Source organism: Eptatretus burgeri, chromosome 12, assembly GCF_056783735.1.
Source record: "Eptatretus burgeri isolate ZD-2024b chromosome 12, Ebu_testis_v1, whole genome shotgun sequence".
Classification (NCBI taxonomy): domain Eukaryota; kingdom Metazoa; phylum Chordata; class Myxini; order Myxiniformes; family Myxinidae; genus Eptatretus; species Eptatretus burgeri.
The window spans coordinates 46208678-46231498 of NC_140972.1; the positions used below are offsets into that span (position 1 = coordinate 46208678).

At 44.2% G+C, this 22821-nt stretch overlaps 1 protein-coding gene across 1 annotated transcript in view; it reads right to left on the reverse strand.

Annotated features, from left to right (window-relative positions):
• The window catches only part of LOC147015536 (talin-2-like), a 265377-nt gene that overhangs the window by 147505 nt on the left and 95051 nt on the right, over positions 1-22821 (reverse strand). Inside the window, exons 15-17 of the mRNA XM_085850367.1 lie at positions 8186-8294; positions 5153-5361; positions 3409-3507 (exon numbers count right to left, since the gene is read on the reverse strand). Coding sequence (XP_085706493.1) covers positions 3409-3507; positions 5153-5361; positions 8186-8294 — 417 coding nt within the window. The remainder of the gene's footprint in view (positions 1-3408; positions 3508-5152; positions 5362-8185; positions 8295-22821) is intronic.

Genomic DNA, 22821 nt, shown 5'->3' on the forward strand with positions numbered 1-22821 from the left:
TCCAAGGTCTCACTATCAGCCATTATCTTTCCTGGGAAAAATACATTTCAAGGTTGGTCTCCAAAGGCAGCCGCTGACTGGGCATCCTCCATCATACAAAGTCCTTCCTTGGCACAACTGAACTCGTATCCACCGACGAGGCCTTCATCTGTACCTTGATGGAGCACTGCTCTCCCCTTTGGGCTGGCTCCCCTGACTCACATCTTGCTCAGCTTGACGCCATGGAAACCAAGGCTTTCAAGATCATTGGAATCTTCCATGCTGATGCTGTCTATGGGCCGATCACTTTCCCATCACAGACAGGTCAGTGGTCTCTCTGTCTTCTACTACTTCCTTTCTGGTCTTGCACCCTCTGCTCTTTCTGTGCTTTGCCCCCCCTCCCCAGGTTTCTGCAGGGTGCACACAGCCTGCCATTAACCCCCTTCTGATGATACTCCCAAAATCCAGACTCACTCCTCACCTCCACTCATTTATTCCTCTTTTTTTCCCACCAGTGTAAAGGCGCTGTCACACCTTGACGATTTTGCCAGCGTATGCTGACTTGTGAAAAATTAGTCTAAAACGCTGGCACACGTCGAATACGTTATGGGTAAGTTTTGTATACGTTAAGGGCACGCTGAAAAACACTGCCATACGTCGTAGTACGCTGGCTTTCATCATTGTACTTTGCGGTTGTCCTCAAATTTTAGCATCCTTGAAATTTTACGACATATGGCAGCGTATGACTCACACGTTCCGCTACGCTGGCCATAAGTTGTAGGCACGTTATGTGATCGTTGACACACGTTACTTGTAAGTTACTCATGAGTCGAAACACGTCGAAGTAATGTTTAGCGTACCCAAAACATATTTATAACCTATGAGCATCGTGTTGTAGACACGTTACACGATCGCTGACACACGTCGAGGCACGTTATGCGATGGTTGACACACGTCGAGGCACGTTACTTGTAAGTTACTCATAAGTAGAAACACGTCGAGCTAATGCTTAGCGTACCCAAAACTTATTTCTAACCTATGAGTAACGTGGTTTGAACCTATGTGTAATATACCTCCAACGCATATTGACGTATTTGATTGACGTCTTCCAGACGACCACAGAACTTACTGAACGTGTTTCTAATTTACAGCTACCGTATAATGGCGTATTGGCAGCGTTAAAAAAAAAACAACAATAACCCGATATTTCGTCACGTGCCGTTACGTCACATCCGATTGCCTCTTCAGTTTGCTCATGTCTTATTCTTAGTTCCTCCTCTGTGAATATTTTCTGTTTGAGGATATTGTCACGTCGACGTCGAAACTTAAAAGCAAATGTCGAAATATATTTTAAAATTCATGATAGACTAAAAAAAAATAACAACAACAACAACAACTTCAGATATTTCATTACGTGCCTTCACGGAGCCAAGGAGAAAAAAAGAAAATGTGCCTTGACGGAGAAAATAAGTTTCGGGTATGCTAAACATTACCTCGACGTGTTTCGACTTATGAGTAACTTACAAGGAACTTGTGTCGACGTGTGTCAATGATCGCATATCGTGCCTACAACTTATTCCCAGCGTAGCGGAACGTGTGAGCCATACGGCGAGTACGTCGTAAAATTTTCAGCATGCTTGAAATTTCACGACGTACGAGACGTACTACGAAATATGACAGCGTACTTCATCGTTTTTCAGCATGCTCTTAATGTATACACAACTTACTCATAACGTATTCGACGTGTGCCAGCTTGGTTCGGCAAATTTTTCATAGGTCGGCATACGCTGGCTAAATCGTCAAGGTGTGACTGCATGATTGACACTTTCAATTTTCAGGCGGTTATGATTTAAATCGGCGTGCGGCAGGTTTTTAACAGGCTATGCCACGAGTTCGTCGGCGATGCGTGCAGCGCGCTATGCCTAAGTTAAACTATCGTTGGGCATAGGTTGTGAACGCCGACAACAGGCGAGGTTATCAACAATAGTATAAGTTATCTAGAAGACAACGAAACGTTCTGTGCCCGTTACTAATATGTTATGCATTTGACCAACACGTTATGAATACGACCAAAACTTTAAAAAAACATCAAAATTTCAGCGTACGCCAACGTTTTACATACATTTTTATACGTTGCCATTGCTGGCTAAATCGTCAAGGTGTGACAGCGCCTTAACCAACTTCCTCATTCTCTTTAAACTCACTCTTCCCTCCAGGGCTTCAAGACAGCTGTTCACCATCATCTAAGGTAACCCCCCCCCCAAAACCACATTAATCTTTTCTAACCCCATTAACCCTCTCCAAACCCACCTATTTCTGAGTTTCCAGTTTTTCCTTCCACTTTTGTGATTGGAAGTTGGCAGCTGTATCTATCTTATTCACACCCTGTGTCCTCTCCCAGCCCTCATTTTCCCTCATATCCATTATTTCTCCAAGCCTCCATCTATTCTGTCCCTCAACATTGCTATTGGAGCGCCCCCCCCCCCCCCCCGCCAGTCCTCTCTTTCTACCTTTCTTCTTATTCTGTTACATCCTGATCCGTTAATGTGTTCTAGCTCCTCCACAAAGCCTCGACACTGTGCACAAAAAAACAGCATAAACAACCCAAAAGAGTAAAGACAACCAAATTACAAACAAAGCTACACAACTGATGTAAAAAATATGAACTGGACAATAAATAGTTTGAAGCAATGGACAGATTCAATATTTAAATTTTGTTCCTCATGTACCACTTCCTGTAAATTTTGATTGGTTGTACATAAAACAGTCTTATGTGATATACCTTCATTAATTGAGACTCTACGTAACTGATGTCGAAAATAACTGATGTCGCATGTATGTCACATTGCATTTGTAAATAGTTGGTGGTATTTACAACACTGAACTTGCCTTGGCACACCTGAACTTTTGTGGTGCATTTCTGAAGAACTCAAAATAAATTTAATTTTCATTCATTAATATTTCTCAGTTGTTATAAACATGTCAAGGCTCATTGAATGGACAAGTGTAAGAAGAAGAAGAAGAAGAAGAAGTCGAAGTCAAAAACTGACAGAGAGATAGGGCAAGGTGCTGTTTGACCCAAAACTCAAGAGCAAGTGGTTGTTGGAGGCATGGAAGGGGTTAGTTGCATTTCGATTTTTCATAAACAACAAACAGAAATGGGGGCTTATGTGACAAGTCTATAAGCTACCCTCATGACAGACTAAAAAAGTGGTGTTGTAATGGAAAGAAAAGGAAAGGAATTTTCAGTCTGACCCTCCTGTTACATTCATTGCCAGATTATTGAGCATTGCAACATATACATTGAGGACAACTGTGATGTGAACTAGACTTTGCCATATACAAATTTCAGAAGTCCTATGTTTCAGGAGAGTTAATTTTCAACTGCCTCAGTGACTCTGAAAGCAGATGCATGACAGTCAAACAAACCTGGAAACTCTGGTCAGTATCATCTTCTCCGATCTCACGCAGCACCTCCCCACTGGCATGGCCCACACCACCCGCTGCCGTCAACATACTCTGCTGGGGCTAATTATCGAACACAAAAGCAGTCAGTGAGTCACTGCGCACCCAGTGCAAACATCTTTCACAGTCTAATAGAGCCCGGGGCTGGGACCAAGCTCAGCCTGACCCCATACACACAGATTCCAAGAATGTACATGGAACTTAAACCTGGACTGTGATGCCCAAACCTGGGTTGAACAAAACACTCAGGAGGATCACAGTGCCTGTAGAATCAAAGCTTAATCTTGATTATAAATGCACAAAGCTATAACAAACATATCTCTCTGTCTTTATCAAAAATGTCATTGATGAGCTGATTATTTTAATAATTGTCTTTTGTTTTCACATTTTCATTCTCTCTGTCCATCTCTATCAGATATAAAAAAATAAAAGTAAAACTAGAACGGCACTCTTAGATGCCATGACGCTGACCAATATGCCTCTGCCTACATTATTACATCATTAAACATACCTGTACAATATTAATTTTGATTTAAATCCCTTCAGCTGTTCTCAAGTATCACACTTTTATATGACATGACCTCCGATCTTTGACATTTGATGGCGAAATCTAATCAGTTCATCTTTGCATCATAATATGAGCCTGGTGTTGGCGCAGTGGTTAGGGCAGCGGCTTGGGATCCAAAAGGTCCTGAGTTCAAACCCCGTTGGGCCACTGAATTAATACACCAGGGGGTTGACTCAGCCTGTCATCCTTCCAAGGTCGGCGAAATGAGTGCCAGTGTACTGGTCCCGGTGTATGCCCCGGTTAGAATAGGTGTACCATATCCCTGTGTGTCGTAAGAGGCGACCAGGGTTGGCGTCAGGAAGGGCATCCAGCCATAAAACATTGCCTCAAGAAAAAAGCCAAACCCCTGCACAGCAGGGAAAAATGGCTGTAAAAACGGTCATATATATTTGCATCATAATATATAGTTATACCAAGTCTGGTCAAAATCCCATCACTTGTTCACAAGTTAGCACGGTAACAGAATTTTTACTTAATGGGACCTCTACCCTTCGGTGACGGAGGTAATTATTGGACCGCATCCGGATCCCCTACTCTTCCCCCCTCCAGTGAGGGTGAGGAGCCGACTTAGATATATAGATGCACAACGACTTATGATTCACACTTGTACGGCTGAGCCAATTCACACCAAATTTTGCATACGTGCTGGGGCATCCATGCTAACTCCCACAAGGCAATTAATTTTTTGTATGTTTTTGTACGTCTGTAAATCAAGAAACTGAGCTCAAACAAGGAAATGAGGCTATTTGGCTCATCGTTACCGTATGGCACTCCTGAGTTAATGTTCGCCACAGCTTTAAAGTTAAATCTTCATGATAGTTTACTAAAGTCTAAATCCCGGATCTTGATCAGGTGGCCGAGCTTGTTCCATAATATATGGACCAGCCCTATCAAACATCAACAAAAAAGTAGTGGAATGAAGAAAGAAAATCAAGAATGTTGATCAGAACTTTTTAACAGGTGGTTGGTTCATACAGCTTACAGGTGAAGCCGAAGGAAGTGGAGAGGAGAGAATTATGAAAGTGTTGAAATAAAAACAAAACAATTTTCATCTTAATATGTTAAGGTAATGTCAGTAAAAGCTGAAATAAAACTACAAACGTCACAGGCCACCAACATGGTGCTATACTGCAGGATAACCTCAGTTGTGCTGGGGTCGATGGTGGTGAGAAGATCGGACACAGCAGAGGCCAGGTTACGTGCTGCCTGCATCAGATCCTGTCCATTTCCCCCCTCATCATCCATGAGGGCAGCAAGGAGGCGCACACCTTTGGACATCTCAGTCAAGTTTGAAGAGATAGATGTGACGGCACAACCCACAGCTGTGTAATCGATGTCTGCTGGGTCTCCTGGATGTCACAGAGAAAAATGCTTTGTAGTTATACATCATGCATTGAGGTGGAAGAAAAATAGGATAGCAGGCCTAAACTATTGTTTATCATAATAACTATATGTATTACAGGGGGAGGGGAGTGGCTGAGGTGGCCTTAGTTCTTTACTTTTTGACAATGTGTGCCATCACGACATCTTTTATCAATAACAACATTGAAAAAAATTATTTTGTATTCTTTGTGTTTGGACCAATTGTTCCATTTCTGTAATAATTGGTTTCATTGACTTTACTCACCAGCTCATCTCATTTCTGAAACCTACATGCAGTACTAATGACCTCACTCACAATGTGTCTGCAATCATATCCTGAAATAATGACGCTTTCAAACAAATCCCTACAACTACATTCCAGTTCAACTATTATATAGCTTGGTGAGAAGCACTGTCGATCATGTAAGCGGTTATAGTTTCCTCCATGGTAAGTTTTGGGATAAGCAAGATGGTGACTGATGTTTTTACATACAAAGTCGAGGCTCATGAAAGAACCAAGTGAAGGGGTAGAATACACGGCACTGACATTGACATTAGGATATGTGGACGCAATACAAGGGCATGAATGAAAAGGAAGAGGAGAGAGAAGAAAATATAATATGCAAATATATGGGGAGAGGGACTGCCAATTTGAAGCCCTGGAGGGAAGACTTGGTATGAAGAGACTGAATCAGGAGGTTCCACAAGTAAGACAAAGGAGGAACAAAGGAGTGAGGGCAAGTAATGAGCTTGGATTTTGTGATTTACACAAGGACGGGGTTGCATGGAGAATGCTTAGTTAACCAGAGAGGGAAGCCACTGGTGCTGGCATATCGGTGGGATGTGGAATTGAAGGATATAATGTGGAGTCATCTACAAGGAGGAAAAAGGGTTTTCCAGAGCATCGGAGACTGGGCCAAAAGATTCTGCCTTGGAGCATTCCAGCCACGATTGTGAGATGGTTTAGCCTCAAGATCTCTTATTGGGGGACATTTATTTATTTATTTATTCATTATGCATATAAGGCAGGGTATTTTAAACAGCCCCATCCCAGAATGTACTAATCATGCCATTTCCATTCCCTTCCTTTGTGTCAATCTTCTTCCAACCTTATTTTCCTCTACGCCTCCCCCATATCAAAAGTAAATAGATGGCCACCTGGCGAGCCCAGCACTTGCATTATCCATGGTATTCAGAGCAGGTTAGTCAGTTCTGGGAAAGTTTACACTCTTATCCCTTGAGTAACGCAGCTTTCTTTTCCATCGTGCAAATTTTAGTTCTATTATAGTTTTTTTTTTTCGTACTCAGGTGTACATATCCGAAAAGTTATGAAAATCCTTGCAATGAATCCTGAACCCATATTGTAAGCTACGATTTAATTTACATCAACGCAAAAGCTATTTTATCACAACATAAACAGACGAGGGAAGAACCCTTCCTCACGGATGGGTTATATATCCCTCAGATATATGGATGGGTTAATTTCCCCAAAGGTTGCATCTTTTAGTACGACTTGTAAAACATAGGGGTCCTCCTTTCCCCCCCGCCCCCCCAAGTACAGCTACTACTGGTTTTCAACACATTCCGTCCAGCAGTTCAGGAGAGCACAAAAGTCACACACACACACACACACACACACACACACACACACACACACACACACACACACACACACACACACACACACACACACACACACACACTTCTAGAATTATAGTATAATTATTTCAATGCTTGTAAAAAATAAATGGTAAGTTATTGAAAATCAGATACGGTCCTCTCTCAAGTTCCCGCATACTTCTCAACAAAATGACAAATGGAGAATAGAAAGGAAAATAAATATTTTAACTCACTCTTGCATCATTTTATTAATCTAAAAGCAAAGATTTGTTTCCATATTATTTAAAGAGAAGTGTGAGATCAGAAATCAAAATGAAAAAGTTCTGAGTAATGGATTCCAATTTATTTGCTTGGATGTCTGAATGAAAAACAGAAATCGTAACGTCAGACGTCTTCGAAAATAATGAAACAAGCATGGCATTTCATGTCAAACAAAAAGAAAGAAAGAAGGGAAAAAAACCTTCTGAAGTTTGAACCTGACTTTATATTTACAGAAATCTAGGCTCATGAAGGAGCTAAATGACAGAGGGCAGCAAGTTCACAGACTGACGGGATAAAAAAAGGAACAGGGAGACAAAGACATCACATGTGAGTGGATGGGTGGCAGAAAGGAAGGTATAGAAGGGAGTGTGGAGGAGGTCAGTTGGGACAAAAGAGCAAAAGAGCAGGGATGGGGATGGGAGAAACTTTTGCAAGACTGGAGGGAGGGGCACGAGACAACAGACACAGTGAATCAGTTCCACAGAGGAGAGAACAAGGCAAAGGGGTGTAGGAATAGAGGTGAGTGTTCAGTGTAGAATTGGGGAGGGTAACTCGGTGTGGGATTTTGGGAAGAACTTGTGTGACCTGAGTTGGTGGGGAACGATGGAAGGAAGAGATGTCAGAAGAAGTGAGGCGATATAAAAATGAGAGCCCATGGTGGTGTGGTTAAACTTAGGATGAAAGTGCAATGTACTTTAACTCTCCATTAAATATAATGTGTGATTGTAAGAAGATTTAAAATGAGTATACACGATATCTTGCAAGTAAAGCGAGTGTTGGACAAATCTGTAAAAGCAGTTAACAAAGTCGTTTTCTGGACAACAAATCACAATCAAATTAAAATTCATAACAAAACAAATGTCGCGTAACCATACTAATAAACACAAACGATAGGAGGTTGACGATTGATGCCAGGTTGCCATTACCAACCTGCAGCCAGGTTGACGACTGACGCAGTGTGTGCTGTGATAGCATCCACCTGGGAGTGGATATCATGCTTGGACTCGTCCATCTTGTTTCGGCGCCAGGTTTTCGATGCCTGACGATGAAAGGTCAAACACAAATGGGGTCACCAAAGACCGCTCTTGTTCATCATGTCAAACGATCAATTTCTAGGCCATCATGGCACGATGACCCATGGAACCCGATTTGATCTTCCTGTTCGTACAGTTGATGTTCTCTTGAAACAAAGTGGAAAATGTAATCATGACTTAACCATCAAGCTACTCAAGCTGAACCCAAAAATTGGCATTGACAAATCATGGCCACATGCCAGAATAGCACTATCTTACCACAATCTGGGATGAGTAGCACTAGTGTACTCACTTAATAGTCACAAGTCAATATTGGTCACAAGAATAGTGACGTAAGCAGGAAATAGATAAACGAATGGGTATTATATAAATATCATTGTCAACTGATGAATAACCCTTTGGTAAAGCACTCAGCATGAGCAGCAATCTAATTATAAACACCAATATACACTCTCCAGCCTGTTTATTAAATCAGCACCACAAAGATAAAAATTTTAGTGAGATAAGGAGGAATAATGTATATGTACACAATATATTACGAGCAAATATGATGAGTCACCTCGCTGGTTGCGATATTAAGGGGTGGGAGGGAGAAAGAGAGGGGGGGGCGAGGAGGGGTGGGGAAGCGAGGAGCAGGTGAGGAACGAGAAAGCTATGAAGGGGGGGGAGCAACGCCTTACCACACATTGCTGTCCACCCTAGGAGGGAGATGGGAGTGAGGAAGATAGGGGAGAGCGGGGGGAGGGGAAGGGGGAAAGTGGAGAGGGAAAGGGGGTGTTCTGGACTTGCGTTTGGAAGGGGAACTTGAGGAGAAGGAAAGGGGGAGATGGTTTCATCTGCCGGCATTAGTAATGGATTGAACGAAATTGGGTACATTAAAACAGCACGTTCAAACGGGCCATAGTAAATATCACCCAGACACTGCCAGGAGATGTCAATGGGGGGTGGATGTCAAAGGGGCTTTGGGAGGAGGTAAGCATGATGGGAGGGGAAGGCAAGGAAGGTCCTTCAATGTTTTCCTTCAATTGTCAAAAAAGCCAAGCAAGTGTTCATGCCTTTATTTCATTTCCGCATACGTTTTACAACTAAAATGTGATAAGCTAGAGAATCTCTTAACCTGAGCCGAATTTCAAAATTTAAACTGCATAATTGATCATAGCAGCAGTTCCAGCTGCTAAAACAAAAACAGGTGAGTAACCAGGCGATGTAAGAAGAAAGTGGATATTTTTGGATGTTTCTATCCTGTATGGTCTGATAAAACCTACCCCCACCCCGGTTCGGGCTGTGCTGGTGCGAAACTGCATTAGCGTGACGTCATCCCAGAGGTGGTGCAGTGCTCCATAATTTTCCAGTCAAGGACGGTGAGCAAAGCATGCATGGGCATGGCCGCGGGAAAGGTGATGAAGGTACCACCAACAGGGACAGAAAATCAGTTGGACCTGAAATGAGTGGGAGTTGGAGTTGAGTCAGTGGGAGCATGGACCCAACGGGTTGAGTTACTCCGTTGTGGTGGACACGGTGTCCTGTTGGAGTCGGGACTGTGAGATGGGCCCGACACACGTGCTATTCACTCTCTTCTTCAGGGGGAATGTGTCTCCTCGTCTGGGTTTTGCAAGCTTCGCTTACGCCACACGCGGCACACTGTTCACCCCTGCCACCCCACAAACAAGCCTACCGGCCACTTCACTTTCCCCATTCACTTCGCGCAAGGATCCTTTAACAGTCCGATGGTCCATGCCGTGCAAAATTAGATGGTGGACACTGGAACTCATGGTCAACTGATTGGCGTTCGTGGTTCTAAAGCAACCCACCATGTCACGAAGTTAATTGTGAGCGGTGGCCCCAGGTCCGGCTCTTCTGAGGACAAATGGGGATTAAACCCCCTCATAATACACTCGGTACCCGTGGGCGTAACAAACTGGCATCTGGGAGTGGGATATTTTTCGAACCTCTTGATCAATAAATTGGTGTCAGGTAGTCGACCTGTGGTGTGCTTCACGCACCTCAAAATTCAGAGCTGTTAGACAAAATTTTAGTGAAATTTATTCGTGCGGACAATGGCGGACCAACAAGGGGCAGATCCCGGTGGGCCATGTAGGCGATGTAAATATGAATAAAGAATTGATCCAGGACTCGCATGGAGTTGCAACGGAGGGTGAAGAGGAAGCAATGGGAGAGATGGAAAATAATTTCCACCCTCGGCCTCAGGAAAATGCAGCGCCGATAGCGCAGAACGCCGGGTTATCGCCGCCAGTGCAGCCTGAGAATGACACTATGTGGCTCCTGAGACAAATAATGGCACAACTAATTATGATGGATCAAAACAACAGCAGCAGAGAGGACAGGATGAGTGAAGAAAACAAGGCACAAATAAAAATGATGGATCAGAACAACAGCAGGAGAAAGGACGCGATGAGCAAAGAAATGGACGTGATTAGCGATGAAATAAAAAGGGAGATGAGTGAAGCGATGAGCATAGAAATGGCGGTGGTGCGAGAGGAGGTAAGGGAGTGCAGGATCGGTGTTTGGGAAGAAGTGAGGGAGAGTGAGGCCAGACTGATGGGAGATATTGGGAACATAACGAAGGAGGTAGAAGGACTGACGACAGGACAGAATGGATTGAAGGAACAAATGGAGAAGAACACGGGGCGATAAAGGAGTTAAGAGCCACCCAGAAGGAAACAACAAGAGAAAGGACTGCAATTAAAAAAGAATGTAAAATGGTACACGAGGGACTGACGAAGAGAGTAGAGGAAGTGACACAGACAAATGGGAAAAAAGGTACGGGAATTGAAAACACAAGTAGAAACAACGAAGGTGACGTTAGAGGGGCACATACAAGGGACGCATCGGGAATTTACGAAGGTAAAAGAGGAGGTGGATGAATAAAGGATATGGGGTTTCTTGGAGTGCCCAATGTGCCGAGTGTGCAGAGAGCAAGCATGATGGAGTGCGTGCCAGGAACGAGTGGTGTGGCGTGCATGAGCGAATGTAAAAGCGCAGGACATGCACTGACACACACACAGTGGTAGCTGTTAGCTTGACTGGTGGGAGGAGTGAGCCCTCCATGAGCAACAAATTTTAAATGCGGATATGTTCTGGTCTCGAGTATGGGAAAAATCTTCACGGATTTGGGATCTGCGCCGGCCCCGCGAGGGAAGCTTGCACGGCACGTCCGAGAGTGTGCACGATCCATGCCTCGCAAACCACCCAAGCACGGACGATTGCTTGGTTTAGTGAGAAATGCTGAGGGGCCGGCGTGTAAACGCTCCGTGGCAGATAAATCACTGGAGCATGGACGGTGAAACAAAAGGAATTTGGCTGTAAAAAAATTTCCATGGGGACCAGGTGTATGATATGCACGGTACGCCCGGCATGAGCAGTGGGCGTGAAGAGCATGGCTTGGTTCCCTGTGGGAAAACCCTAATGCCCAGTGGAGAAAATTGAAAAATAAATTGGTTGGTGACAGACATATGGCTGAGCACCTCCATGGACACAGAGGGCTCATTATAGTAGGGATAAGAGACGGTGACAGTAATGCCCATGTGTAGAGCGCAGTGGTGTAACCAGCCCACACAGGGGGCCCAGGAGCAATAGCCTAAGGGTTATGATAGTTAGACTAACCTTGGGTTTGTTTAAAGTTAGATATGGGGATTAGGCAAATTTACACATGGATGTTGTGATGTGGTTGGTGCTGATCGTGGAAAGTAAAAAAAAAAAATAAAAAAAATTTTGTGTGTAGGGTGCAGGAGGTAATGGACCAGCTGGGGTGTGGCTTGTGAGCGTAGTGTTCTGATGAAGCAGGCACCCCAGGTGGTGGGGGATCGTCAGCCAGATGAGGCTGTAGGTAGGTCCAGGGGGCCAGTTGTTTATTAGTGGACGCAGGTACCCGAGGAGAGGGGCCTGGCGTGCCAGTGCAGTGTTTAGTGTAGTGTTCAATGGGCCCGGGTGCCTGAGCAGCGGGACCCGGGGTGCCTGAGCAGTGGGACCCGGGGTGCCAAAATGCCATGTGGGCATCGAGGGGGCAGTGCCAATGACGGCATCCCCCATGTTAGAGTGAGGAGCAGACAAGCTCGGAGGCAGTTCCAGAGTCCCGGGGGTGCTAACAGTGAGTATGCAGTTGGGCAGACCTGCTAGTGGAGCCGCACTACCCAGCCACGAAATTGTGCGATGGCACGGAAAGAAAATTTGGTGGGCAAGCCCCAAAATTGTAAGAGCACCAACATGTAGGCGATGGGAATTTGGGTTTTTAGAACCCCATACTTTAACAAAGGCCTTTTGGTAGGGTATAACCCCGGGGACAGTATAATAGCATATCAATATTAGCATAGTTAGGATTGATGAAGACCCCTTCGCACCATCCACTGTTGGGATGATCGCCAGCTGCTGGACTTGCCTTCCTGAAGGACTTGACAACGAGACTCGTCACGACTTAAATGTAAGATTGTAGTTCTACTCATTTTCATTTCCATAGAACCTTGGGGGGATTGGGTATGAATTTGGCAATGGGGATAGGTGGATATAGGAGACAAGACATAGCAACGAATTGTAAAAAGAGGGGGGCTAGGGTAGTGTATATGAGGGAAAAAGACGAATGGGTGCGGACGAGTCGGGCCAACCTCGAGTTCTCTCTCCCGGCACCACCGCCACTGCCCCAGGTATGTGCACACCAGGGACTGGCGGACCATGTTGGTCAGACCCGGTGTTTGATGGCATTACCTGGTTTCCCTTTTTCCTTTCGTGCTGTTTGCTGTTTGCTGTTTTGATTTGTCTCGCCATCCCCAGGACCATCAATGCATCACTCACCTTGCTGGATCACCTTTTCTGGGTCCAGCGCATCACTCACCTCACTTCACAATTTGCTCTGTGGCCTGTGTTCCATCTCCACCTGTTCTGTGGACTGCCACTTGCTGCAGCCCCATACCAGGTGACACCGTTCCAATTATTATGGTGGTTTTGTTTTCTTTTCTTTTGAACTGCATTGACTGCAGCAGCATGCTACCACACTTATGGACTGCCCCTTTGTTGCAGCCTCATACCAGCTTCATACCAGCCTCATACCAGTCTCATGCCACTGTGCTTCACATCTTTTGACACGAATTACCACGACCATGAACTGCACAAACGCAGCTCAGTGGAGAAAGTGGCTCAGTTCTTGTTGCTGCTTTCTTTGATCATTTTTTGTTTGGAAGGCCAACGTTTATGGCCTGTATGCCAGTCACTGGCCTGCCGGTTTGTTTTGTTCGGTGTGCTGGTGAAGAGCATGAAGGTGGCAAGAAGTCAACAGGTGTTCCCCCATCCACAATTCTCCTTTTGAATTTCTGTAGGTCCTGGGTCAGAAATTGTATATAGTTGTATAGTTGTGTAGATTATTATTAAAGCCCAGCGGTTATATGTTTTAGTTTCGAAAATTCTGGCAATTTCGGTGCAGCATGAGGTTGTTTGTGTGAGTCAGTGAGGTAGTTCCCAATGCATCAGGCAGGACATATCGTTGAAATTGTCGCACACACTAAAGGATAGAGTTAAAACGTACTCGGTAGGGGGTAACTTCACCTGGATGTCACACGGTAATGCTAACTTTTAATGGCAATGATGTAACTTTTAACCAATGTCTCCAGCTGTTGGACGCCTTGGGATGAGTCGGGGATAGGGAAAGGGGCAGAGTTACGGATTTTAGAATCCAATCCGATGAATGCATGCAAACATCTATGTCCTCAGACAGTTATTTCCCTAAATGCATGTCCAGGATAGACCCATCCCTATGTCCGTTGGGATTCTAACTGTGATGCATTGAGAAGGGTAAAGAATAGATCCCCTCTCTTATGGAAAGCTCCTTTTTCTCTTTACTACAGACACATTCATGCACGTGGGATCGCCGTTAGCCCAACGGAGGCTCGTTTAAACTTTTTCCACCGATGTTCGACATCCACCTCTTTCAGCGACGTTGACACCTGCCTTTTTCCATCGACGTTTGACACCGCATTCAGCAGCTCTATGGACACGAACTGGCTCTTTTTCATATCGGGCTGAACATTGAGGTGATAATTGTTGTTGATGTTTTATGAGCGCTTCACATTTTCGCTCGGTAATTCTGGAAAATGGCTGCTTCATGCCGTTCGTCCAGCACCACAAACATGGCATTTTAGGCCAGGAATGATCGCGAGACTGGCAGTTTGTCACGTGCAACGATGTGCCAATAGGCAAGGTGGATGTGGCTGAAGGCTGATTGAGGCTCCGCCCAGACTGGCCGCCTATAAAAAGGACGTGAGGACCGTGTTCTCCAGTGAGTGAGTGAGTTGGAGTAAGTCAGTTGGTGTCAGTCAGTTGGCGTCAATGAGTTGGCGTCAGTCAGTTGGCGATAGCTGGTTGCAGTTCTGACAGCTTTGAGAGTCAGTTGGCGATGGCTGGGCAACGGGTGTCGTCATTTCCAGTCAGAAAGCTGTTTCGTCGGTTGCAGTCAGACGATCGTTTCGTCGGTTCTAGTCAGACGGCTGTTTCATCGGTTCCAGTCAAACGATCGTTTTGTCAGTTCCAGTCAGACAGCTGTTTCGTCAGTTCCCGTCAGACAGCTGTTTCATCAGTTCCAATCAGACAGCTGTTTCGTCAGTTCCAGTCAGATGGTCTTTTTGTCAGTTCCCGTCAGATGGTCGTTTTGTCAGTTCCAATCGGACGGTCATTTCATCAGTTCCAGTCAGACGGCCATTTCGTCAGTTCCAGTCACACGGCCATTTCGTCAGTTCCAGTCATACGGTTACTGGTAAGTTCCAGTCACACGGCTGTTTCTAGAGTTCCAGTCAGACGGTCGTTTCTTCGGTTCCAGTCATACGGTTGCTCGTAAGTTCCAGTCAGATGGCTGTTTCTATGGTTCCAATCAGATGGTCGTTTCTTCGGTTCCAGTAAGACGGCCGTTTCGTCAGTTCCAGTCAGACGGTTGCTCGTCGGTTCCAGTCAGACGGTTGGTGAGCTGGCGACAGTTGGTGACGGCCTTGCAGCCTTCCAGTTTCTAACAGCGCGTTAGCTTCTCAAAGCTCCTGGCAGCTGTCCGTCGGTTGTGGCTTGTGGTGGCTCCTGACGGTGGGTGACACTCGGACCGTTAATGCTGGTTCTGCTCGAGACCTGCTCTTGACGTACCCGATTCTTGGAGGTGAGGTCGACTGGCGTTCAAGCCTGTTTGCGAGTGGGCGCACGGCAAGGCTTGGTGCTGGCAACGGACAAGACACACTCACACATTCCAGGATGTTATATTTGACGGTCGACGACTTCTATTTGGTGAGCGAGACTGGATTTCTCTTCCCTCCCCACTCCCCCCCCCCAACCGAATGATCTGCTCGGCACCCTTGTCTCGTGTTTAATTGATAAGTAAGGCATAGAGATAAGCATCTGCTCTTTGTCTCTTTTTCTATCTGTGCCTGATTAATTCTTTATTTGCTTGCGATCATTTTGATTGATTTGAATTTACTTATTTTTACCACACGGAAATAAAAAGTTATTTATTTATTTTTTTCCTCATTAATAAATTCCTTTGTTGACGTTCCAACCTGTCCGTGCTTGCCCTTTCCTTCCAATGATACAGCATTGTCCGAACATCGATAGGCTGGGAGGTAATTACCAAACTAATTGACCTGTAATAGTCGGCACGCATCAGCGGTTGAACGCTCGGCACCAAAATTAAGATCTAATCAAGATAAGATTGGTGCTTTGCCGAGGGCATGCTCCCCGTTCAGGAAGCCACGTGACCTCCAGTTAAATGGCAAAATTAGAGGGTGGACACTGGAACTCGTGATTAACTGATTGGCGTTTGTGGTTCTAAAGCAACCCACCGTACCACAAAGTTAATTGTGAGCGGTGGCCCCAGGTCCGGCTCTTCCGAGGACAAACGGGGATTAAACCCCCTCATAATACACTCGGTACCCTTGGACGTAACAATATACTCCACCGGTCAAAAGTTTTAGAACACCCCCATTTTTCAGTTTTTACTGAAATTTAAGCAGTTCAAGTCCAGTGAATAACCTGAAATGGTGCAAAGCGAAGCGATAAACTGCCAGAGGTTAATAAAAAATGTTTAGGTTACCAAAAAATGAAAAACAATAAATTTCAGAGTTAGTAAAAAAGGCCCTTTTCAGGGAACAAGCAATGGGTTAGCAACTGCAGCTGTTCTGCAGCAATAGAAGTAAATTAAGCCTTGAAAGTTGATGAAAAGAATTCCTGCAGGTATCCCAACTTTTGTTGATTAGTTACAAACCCTCTGTCTGTATAAAAGCAGTGTTGGAACAGACTGTCTTGCGACACCCTCATTATTTGTTGCTGCATCCTCTGAAGCATTATTTGGACAATATTGCACTGCAGGAAGTAGTATATTGCTCTCATAATGGCGAGAAAAAGAGAATTAACAAAGGAAGACAGACAGACCTTATAACCCTTAAAAGTGTACGTCTTTTCATTCGAGAAATTGCAAACAAGCCAAGGTGTCAGTGAGTACAATTTCCTACACCATCAAAAGGCACTTGGAAACTGGAGGAAACTCTGTCAGGAAGAGGTCTGGCAGACCCAAAGCCACAACACAATCAGAAGACAAGTTTCTGAGAGTCAACAGCTTGCGTGATAGGCGGCTCACAAGACAGTAGCTTCAAGCACAGCTTAACACTGGTCGAAGTAAGGAAATCTCAGTTTCAACTGTGAAGAGAAGACTTCGAGCTGCAGGTTTGACAGGTTGAGTGGCAGCAAGAAAGCCATTGCTAAGATGGAAAAATAAGAAGAGGCTTGCCTGGGCCATGAAGCACTGCCAGTGGACTACTGAAAACTGGAAGAAGGTCTTATGGACCGATGAATCAAAATTTGAAATCTTCGGTTCATCACGCAGGGTTTTTGTACACCATCGAATAGGCAAAAGGATGGTTCTTCAGTGTGTGTCACCAACTGTCAAACATGGAGGAGGAAGCATGATGATCTGGGGCTCTTTTGCTGGATCCAGAGTCATTTCATTTTTTTCATTCCTTTCGTGCTGTTTGCTGTTTGCTGTTTTGATTTGTCTCGCCATCCCCAGGACCATCGCTTTCATTTCAGGCGACTTGCACAGAGTGACTGGCACGCTGAACCAAAAGGGCGACCACAGCATTTTGCAGTGCCATGCAATACCCTCTGGTCGACGCCGAGTTGATCAGGGGTTCATCCTACAGCAAGATAACAACCCAAAACATACCTCCAGGTGATGTCAGAACTACGTTAGAAGAAAAGAACAAGACGGTAGGTTTCAAATCATGGAATGGCCAGCACAGTCTCCAGACTTAAACCCAATCGAGCTGGTTTGGGATGAACTGGACAGAAGGGTGAAAAGTAAAGCAACCTACAAGTGCAACACATTTGTCGGAACTTCTGCAACAATGTTGGGAAGAACTGTCCGAACAATATTTTATTTCCATTGTCGAAAGAATGCCACGAGTATGTTCGGCTGTCATACCCGCAAAAGGTGGCTACTTTGATGAGTCAAAAATTTAGATTAAATTTTGTTCAACAAAATGATTCAGTGATTTCTTTTTTTTATGTGTAATTGTTACTTACGAAATCTTTAGATTTCGTAAGTATATTGATGACTTCCGTTCAGTTTGTTTGTTACTTACGAAATCTAAAGATTTCATAAGTATATTGATGACTTCCGTTTCTGTTTGTTTGTTTGTTTGTTTGTTTGTTTGTAGGCACGATAACTCGAGAACGGAAGAAGCTACCAATATCAAATTACACCACGTGATTCAGGAGGGTGGTGGCTAGCGCTGATTCGATTTTGGTCAAAATTGGTCAAAGGTCAAGGTCACAGTGAGGTCAAACATCCAAAACATTCGATTTTTGATGGTTTGGTACAGAATCATCATAGAAACTTCTGGTTTGTGTCGCTACCTTCTCAAGAGACAGCTTTTATTAGACAAGGTCAGAGGTCAAGTTGACGATTTCGTAAGTACCAGTCTATGACTGCTTGTTTGTTTGTTACTTACGAAATCTAAAGATTTCACAAGTATATTGATGACTTCCGTTTCTGTTTGTTTGTTTGTTTGTTTGTATGTTTGTTTGTTTGTAGGCACGATAACTCGAGAACGGAAGAAGCTACCAATGTAAAATTACACCACGTGATTCAGGAGGGTGATGGCTAGCGCTGATTAGATTTTGGTCAAAATCTGTCAAAGGTCAAGGTCACAGTGCGGTCAAACATCCAAAAAATGATAACTCGAGAACGGAAGAAGGTACCAATGTCAGATTACACCACGTGATTCAGGAGGGTGATGGCTAGCGCTGATTAGATTTTGGTCAAAATCGGTAAAAGGTCAAGGTCACAGTGAGGTCAAACATTCGATTTTTGATGGTTTGGTACAGAATCATCGTAGAAACTTCTGGTTTGCGTTGCTCCCTTCTCCAGAGACAGCTTTTATTAGACAAGGTCAGAGGTCAAGTTGACGATTTCGTAGGTACCAGTCTATGACTGCTTATTTATTTGTTCAATGCTTTAATTTCAGAGTACATTGAAAAATTAAACTGCTTAAATTTCAGGAAAAACGAGAAAAATGGGGGTGCTCTCAAACTTCTGACCGGTAGAGAATATTTATATATATATATATATATATATATATATATATATATATATATATATATATACATACATGTATATACACACACTGGCAGGGTATGCTGACACGTTGTGAAACCAAACGAACCATGTGTTCCCATTGTCTCGGGTCACTCACCTACATTTGATTTTTCATTACTTTATTTTCATTTTTTTTCATTGACGGATACTTTCTGACGGTCCTGTAATATGTTTTTTTCCTGGTGTACCGGCTTCAATGTCCATTGGCCCAAAATTTTTCAACTTTCTCTGTCAACCGGAAGGTACCAATCTTTAATATCAGTCAGTGAATCAGTCAGTCAGTGGTTTGAAAGAGCTTTATACACTCAGTGTACAAAACATTAGAAACACCTGCTGTTTCCATTAAATAGACTGATCAGGTGAATCTGGGTTAAAGATATGATCCCTTATTGATTGCACCTGCTAAATCCACCTCAAGCAATGTCGATTAAGGGGAGGAGACAGGTTAAAGAAGGATTTTAAAGCCTCGAGACAATTGAGACATGGATTATGTGTGCGTGTCATTTCAAAGGTGAATGGGAAAGACAAAAAATTTAAGTGCCTTTGAACGGGGTATGGTAGTTGGTGCTCGGCACACTGGTTTGAGGGGGTCAAGAACTGCATCGCTGCTGGGTTTTTCATACTCAACAGTTTCTCGTGTGTATCAAGAATGATCTACCACCCAAAGGACATCCAGTCAACGACAGGCCAGTGGTCGAAAATGGTTCATTGATGAAAGAGGCTAAAAGAGGCCAACACAAATTGTGCAGAGCAACAGACGGGCTACAGTTAGCCAACTGACAGTCCAGAACAACATTGGTGCCGAAAGACCCATAAAAGAATGCACAACTCGTCACACCTTGACACGGATGGGGTTTGGCAGCCGACGACCATATAGAGTTCCACTTCTTTCAGCAAAAAAGAAGAATCTGTGGCTGCAGTGGACTAAGGAACAAAAACACTGGAAACTGGAGGATTGGAAAAACATTGCCAGGTCTGATGAATACAGGTTCCTGCTGTTTCACGCTGATGGGAGGACGAGGGTATGGAGAAAACCACGAGTACATACATCCATCATGCCGTGTGTCAACATTGCAGGCTGGTGGCAGTGGTGTGATGGTGTGGAGTGTGTTTTCATGGCACACATAGGGCTCCTTGATAAAAGTGGAGCAACATTTGTATGCCACATGATATTTGAACATCATTGCCAAGCAGGTGCATCCCTTCATGGCAACAGTGTATCCATCAGCGAATGGATTTCTTCAGCAGGATAATGCCCCATGCCACAAGACTTGGATTGTCCAGGAATGGTTCCACGAACATGGCAGTGAATTCAGGTTACTGCAGTGACCTGCCCAGTCACCAGATCTCAATCCCATTGAGCATCTGTGGGATGAGATGGAACGAGCTATTCGGAGTCAAGATCCACTTCCAGCCAACTTGACACAACTGTGGGAAGCATTGGAGTCAACAAGGGCCAACATCCCTGTGGAACACTTTCGACACCTTTTAGAGTCCATGTCCCGACAAGCTGAGGTTGTTCTGAGGGCAAAAGGCGGTGAAACTCAACATTAGGAAGGTGTTCCTAATGTTTGTACACCGAGTATATGTAAGACTTGCAAATATCACCCATCACTTCGCTGACTTGAATACTAAAGGGGGAGGGGGAGAAAAAGAGGGGGGGGAGAGAGAGGAGGGAGGGGAAGCAAGGTGGGGTGTAGGAGCAAGGAAGGAGGGAGAGTGAGGAGGGGTGGGGGAGTGAGGAGGGAGGAGGGAGAGTGAGGAGGTGAGGGGGAAGGGAAGGAAGATGTGCGTTGGAACATTAATTACGATTCATACTGTCTCATCAAAAAGCTTCTGCAGAGAATAACAGTGAAGATGAAAACAAAATAATGTCTGAAATCCATTTTCTACCGGTCAAACTATAAATACGGCCCAGAGACAAACACCGCCCGGACATGTCTGGAGATAAACGCAATCTGAAAACAAACACTGTCTAGAGACAGATATCACCTTGACACGTCCGGAGACAAACACCGTCCGGACACGTCCGGAGACACACACCACCCGGACATAATCACCGCCAGGACATGTGCGTCAAGAGGGTAGAGAGGGGGGGGGGGGAGAGAGAGAGAGAGAGAGAGAGAGAGAGAGAGAGAGAGAGAGAGAGAGAGAGAGAGAGAGAGAGAGAGAGAGAGAGAGAGAGAGAGAGAGAGAGAGAGAGAGAGAGAGAGAGAGGTGGGTGAGGGGACGGGAGTTAGCAGAGAGAAAATGTTATGCTTTATGAAAAAACACACATGTCAGGAATCGTACCTTTTTCTATTAGGTTTGCCTTTTTAGAAGCCATTATATATGGTTTTTTTTGCAGGCTTGGTGATAAAATCTCTTGGCTGGCTGCTTTGTTAAAGGACAATTAGAACAGCGTATGCAAAAAGATTATTATTGTCCTTGAGTAATTCAAAAGAGCATTGTGAGAACAGGAACCGTAACGTGCTCTTATCTCGACTTATGTTTCAGCATTCTTGTAATGAAAGGACAAAATGTGGAATCAGCATTTGTCCAAGGATAACAGCCGAGTACATAAGGGGGTGATATAACCGTCTCAGACTAGTGACGGCACCCTCCGAGCATCCTTAAGATAATTGAGGTTCTTGGTGTTGCCTCGCTCTGCGCACGACTTGGTGAACAAATTCAACAGCTTTCTCTCAAGTATATCGATGTCTTCATACTTTAATTGAAGGGTGATTGAGCTTTACGACACACACACTGCATTAATGCTTGGCCGATATTGGCAGGTTTTCAGAAATCGGCAGATTGGAGTAAGTATGATTGCCGACGACAGTACATACTGGATACAACCCAAAAACCTTGAGTAGCTTTCACTCTTGTTTTGGGGGCTTTTCAAAAAACAAATTATAAAAACAATGTTGCATTATAAACGTTTCAGGGAGATGTGTATGGACATTAATCTTGATAAACAGCTGCCAATCGTGATGTGACGGGTGGAAAAAAAATTGGCTCTGTAATTGAGAAAACACATTAATACGGCAAACGGCTCGTAAATCAGGTGTTATCACATATATTTTGTTTTGAAACTCACAAAGAGAAACCATATAACCTTTGTAAATCATGTACCTCGACCTTGTAGTTCTAGCAACTACCAACTGGATATCCCAATCAGGACAATAACTGTACCGCTATCCATTGTAGGGCCCTCAGCAAGTGGCTTAAGCACTCAGGCAAGCACAAGCAAGCACAAGCAAGCAAGCAAGCAACACTAAATGGTTGATAAGGAAAAGCTGGCCAGGCTGTGGTTGCATGCTATATAGGATCCCTTTAACTTTAAAGCCAGTCTTCACTACACCCACAGCAGTTAAAGAAATTATCTTATCATGACTTTATCCACAAAAGAGTTGCTGTTTAATGTAGAATATCCCTGGAGATATCACAAAGTTTAATCGCCTGTGAAATAAAAATTGTAGATAATCTGCCACGTTGCCTGCTCATCAGTGCATGCATCATGTGGCACATCAGTTCATGGTCCACGCAAATGTTATAACTTTAGTTTGAAACGTCCGCTTCTTTTTTTTACCAGATTTGCTTTGATCCCTTGTGGCACACTTCACGAAAACTCAGAAAATATAGACACAGATCTAGCAGATGCTATGGATAAGCAGTCCCAATGGGAGGCAGGGCGTGAGGTCAAGCAGTGAATGCCTTTAATCATAGAGGTTAATGAAGCTAGTTAATTTTGGCACATTCTTCAATCTTTTGTTCACTCAATATAATTCTCCAAACAGTCGAAAAAGATGAGTTAAATGCTTTGGAAATTTCACATTTCCTTGTGTATATATGGAGAAGAAGGGACCATAGCCTTTCTTGCTTAAAGTAAATAGGTATATAGGCTTAGTTATAAGACT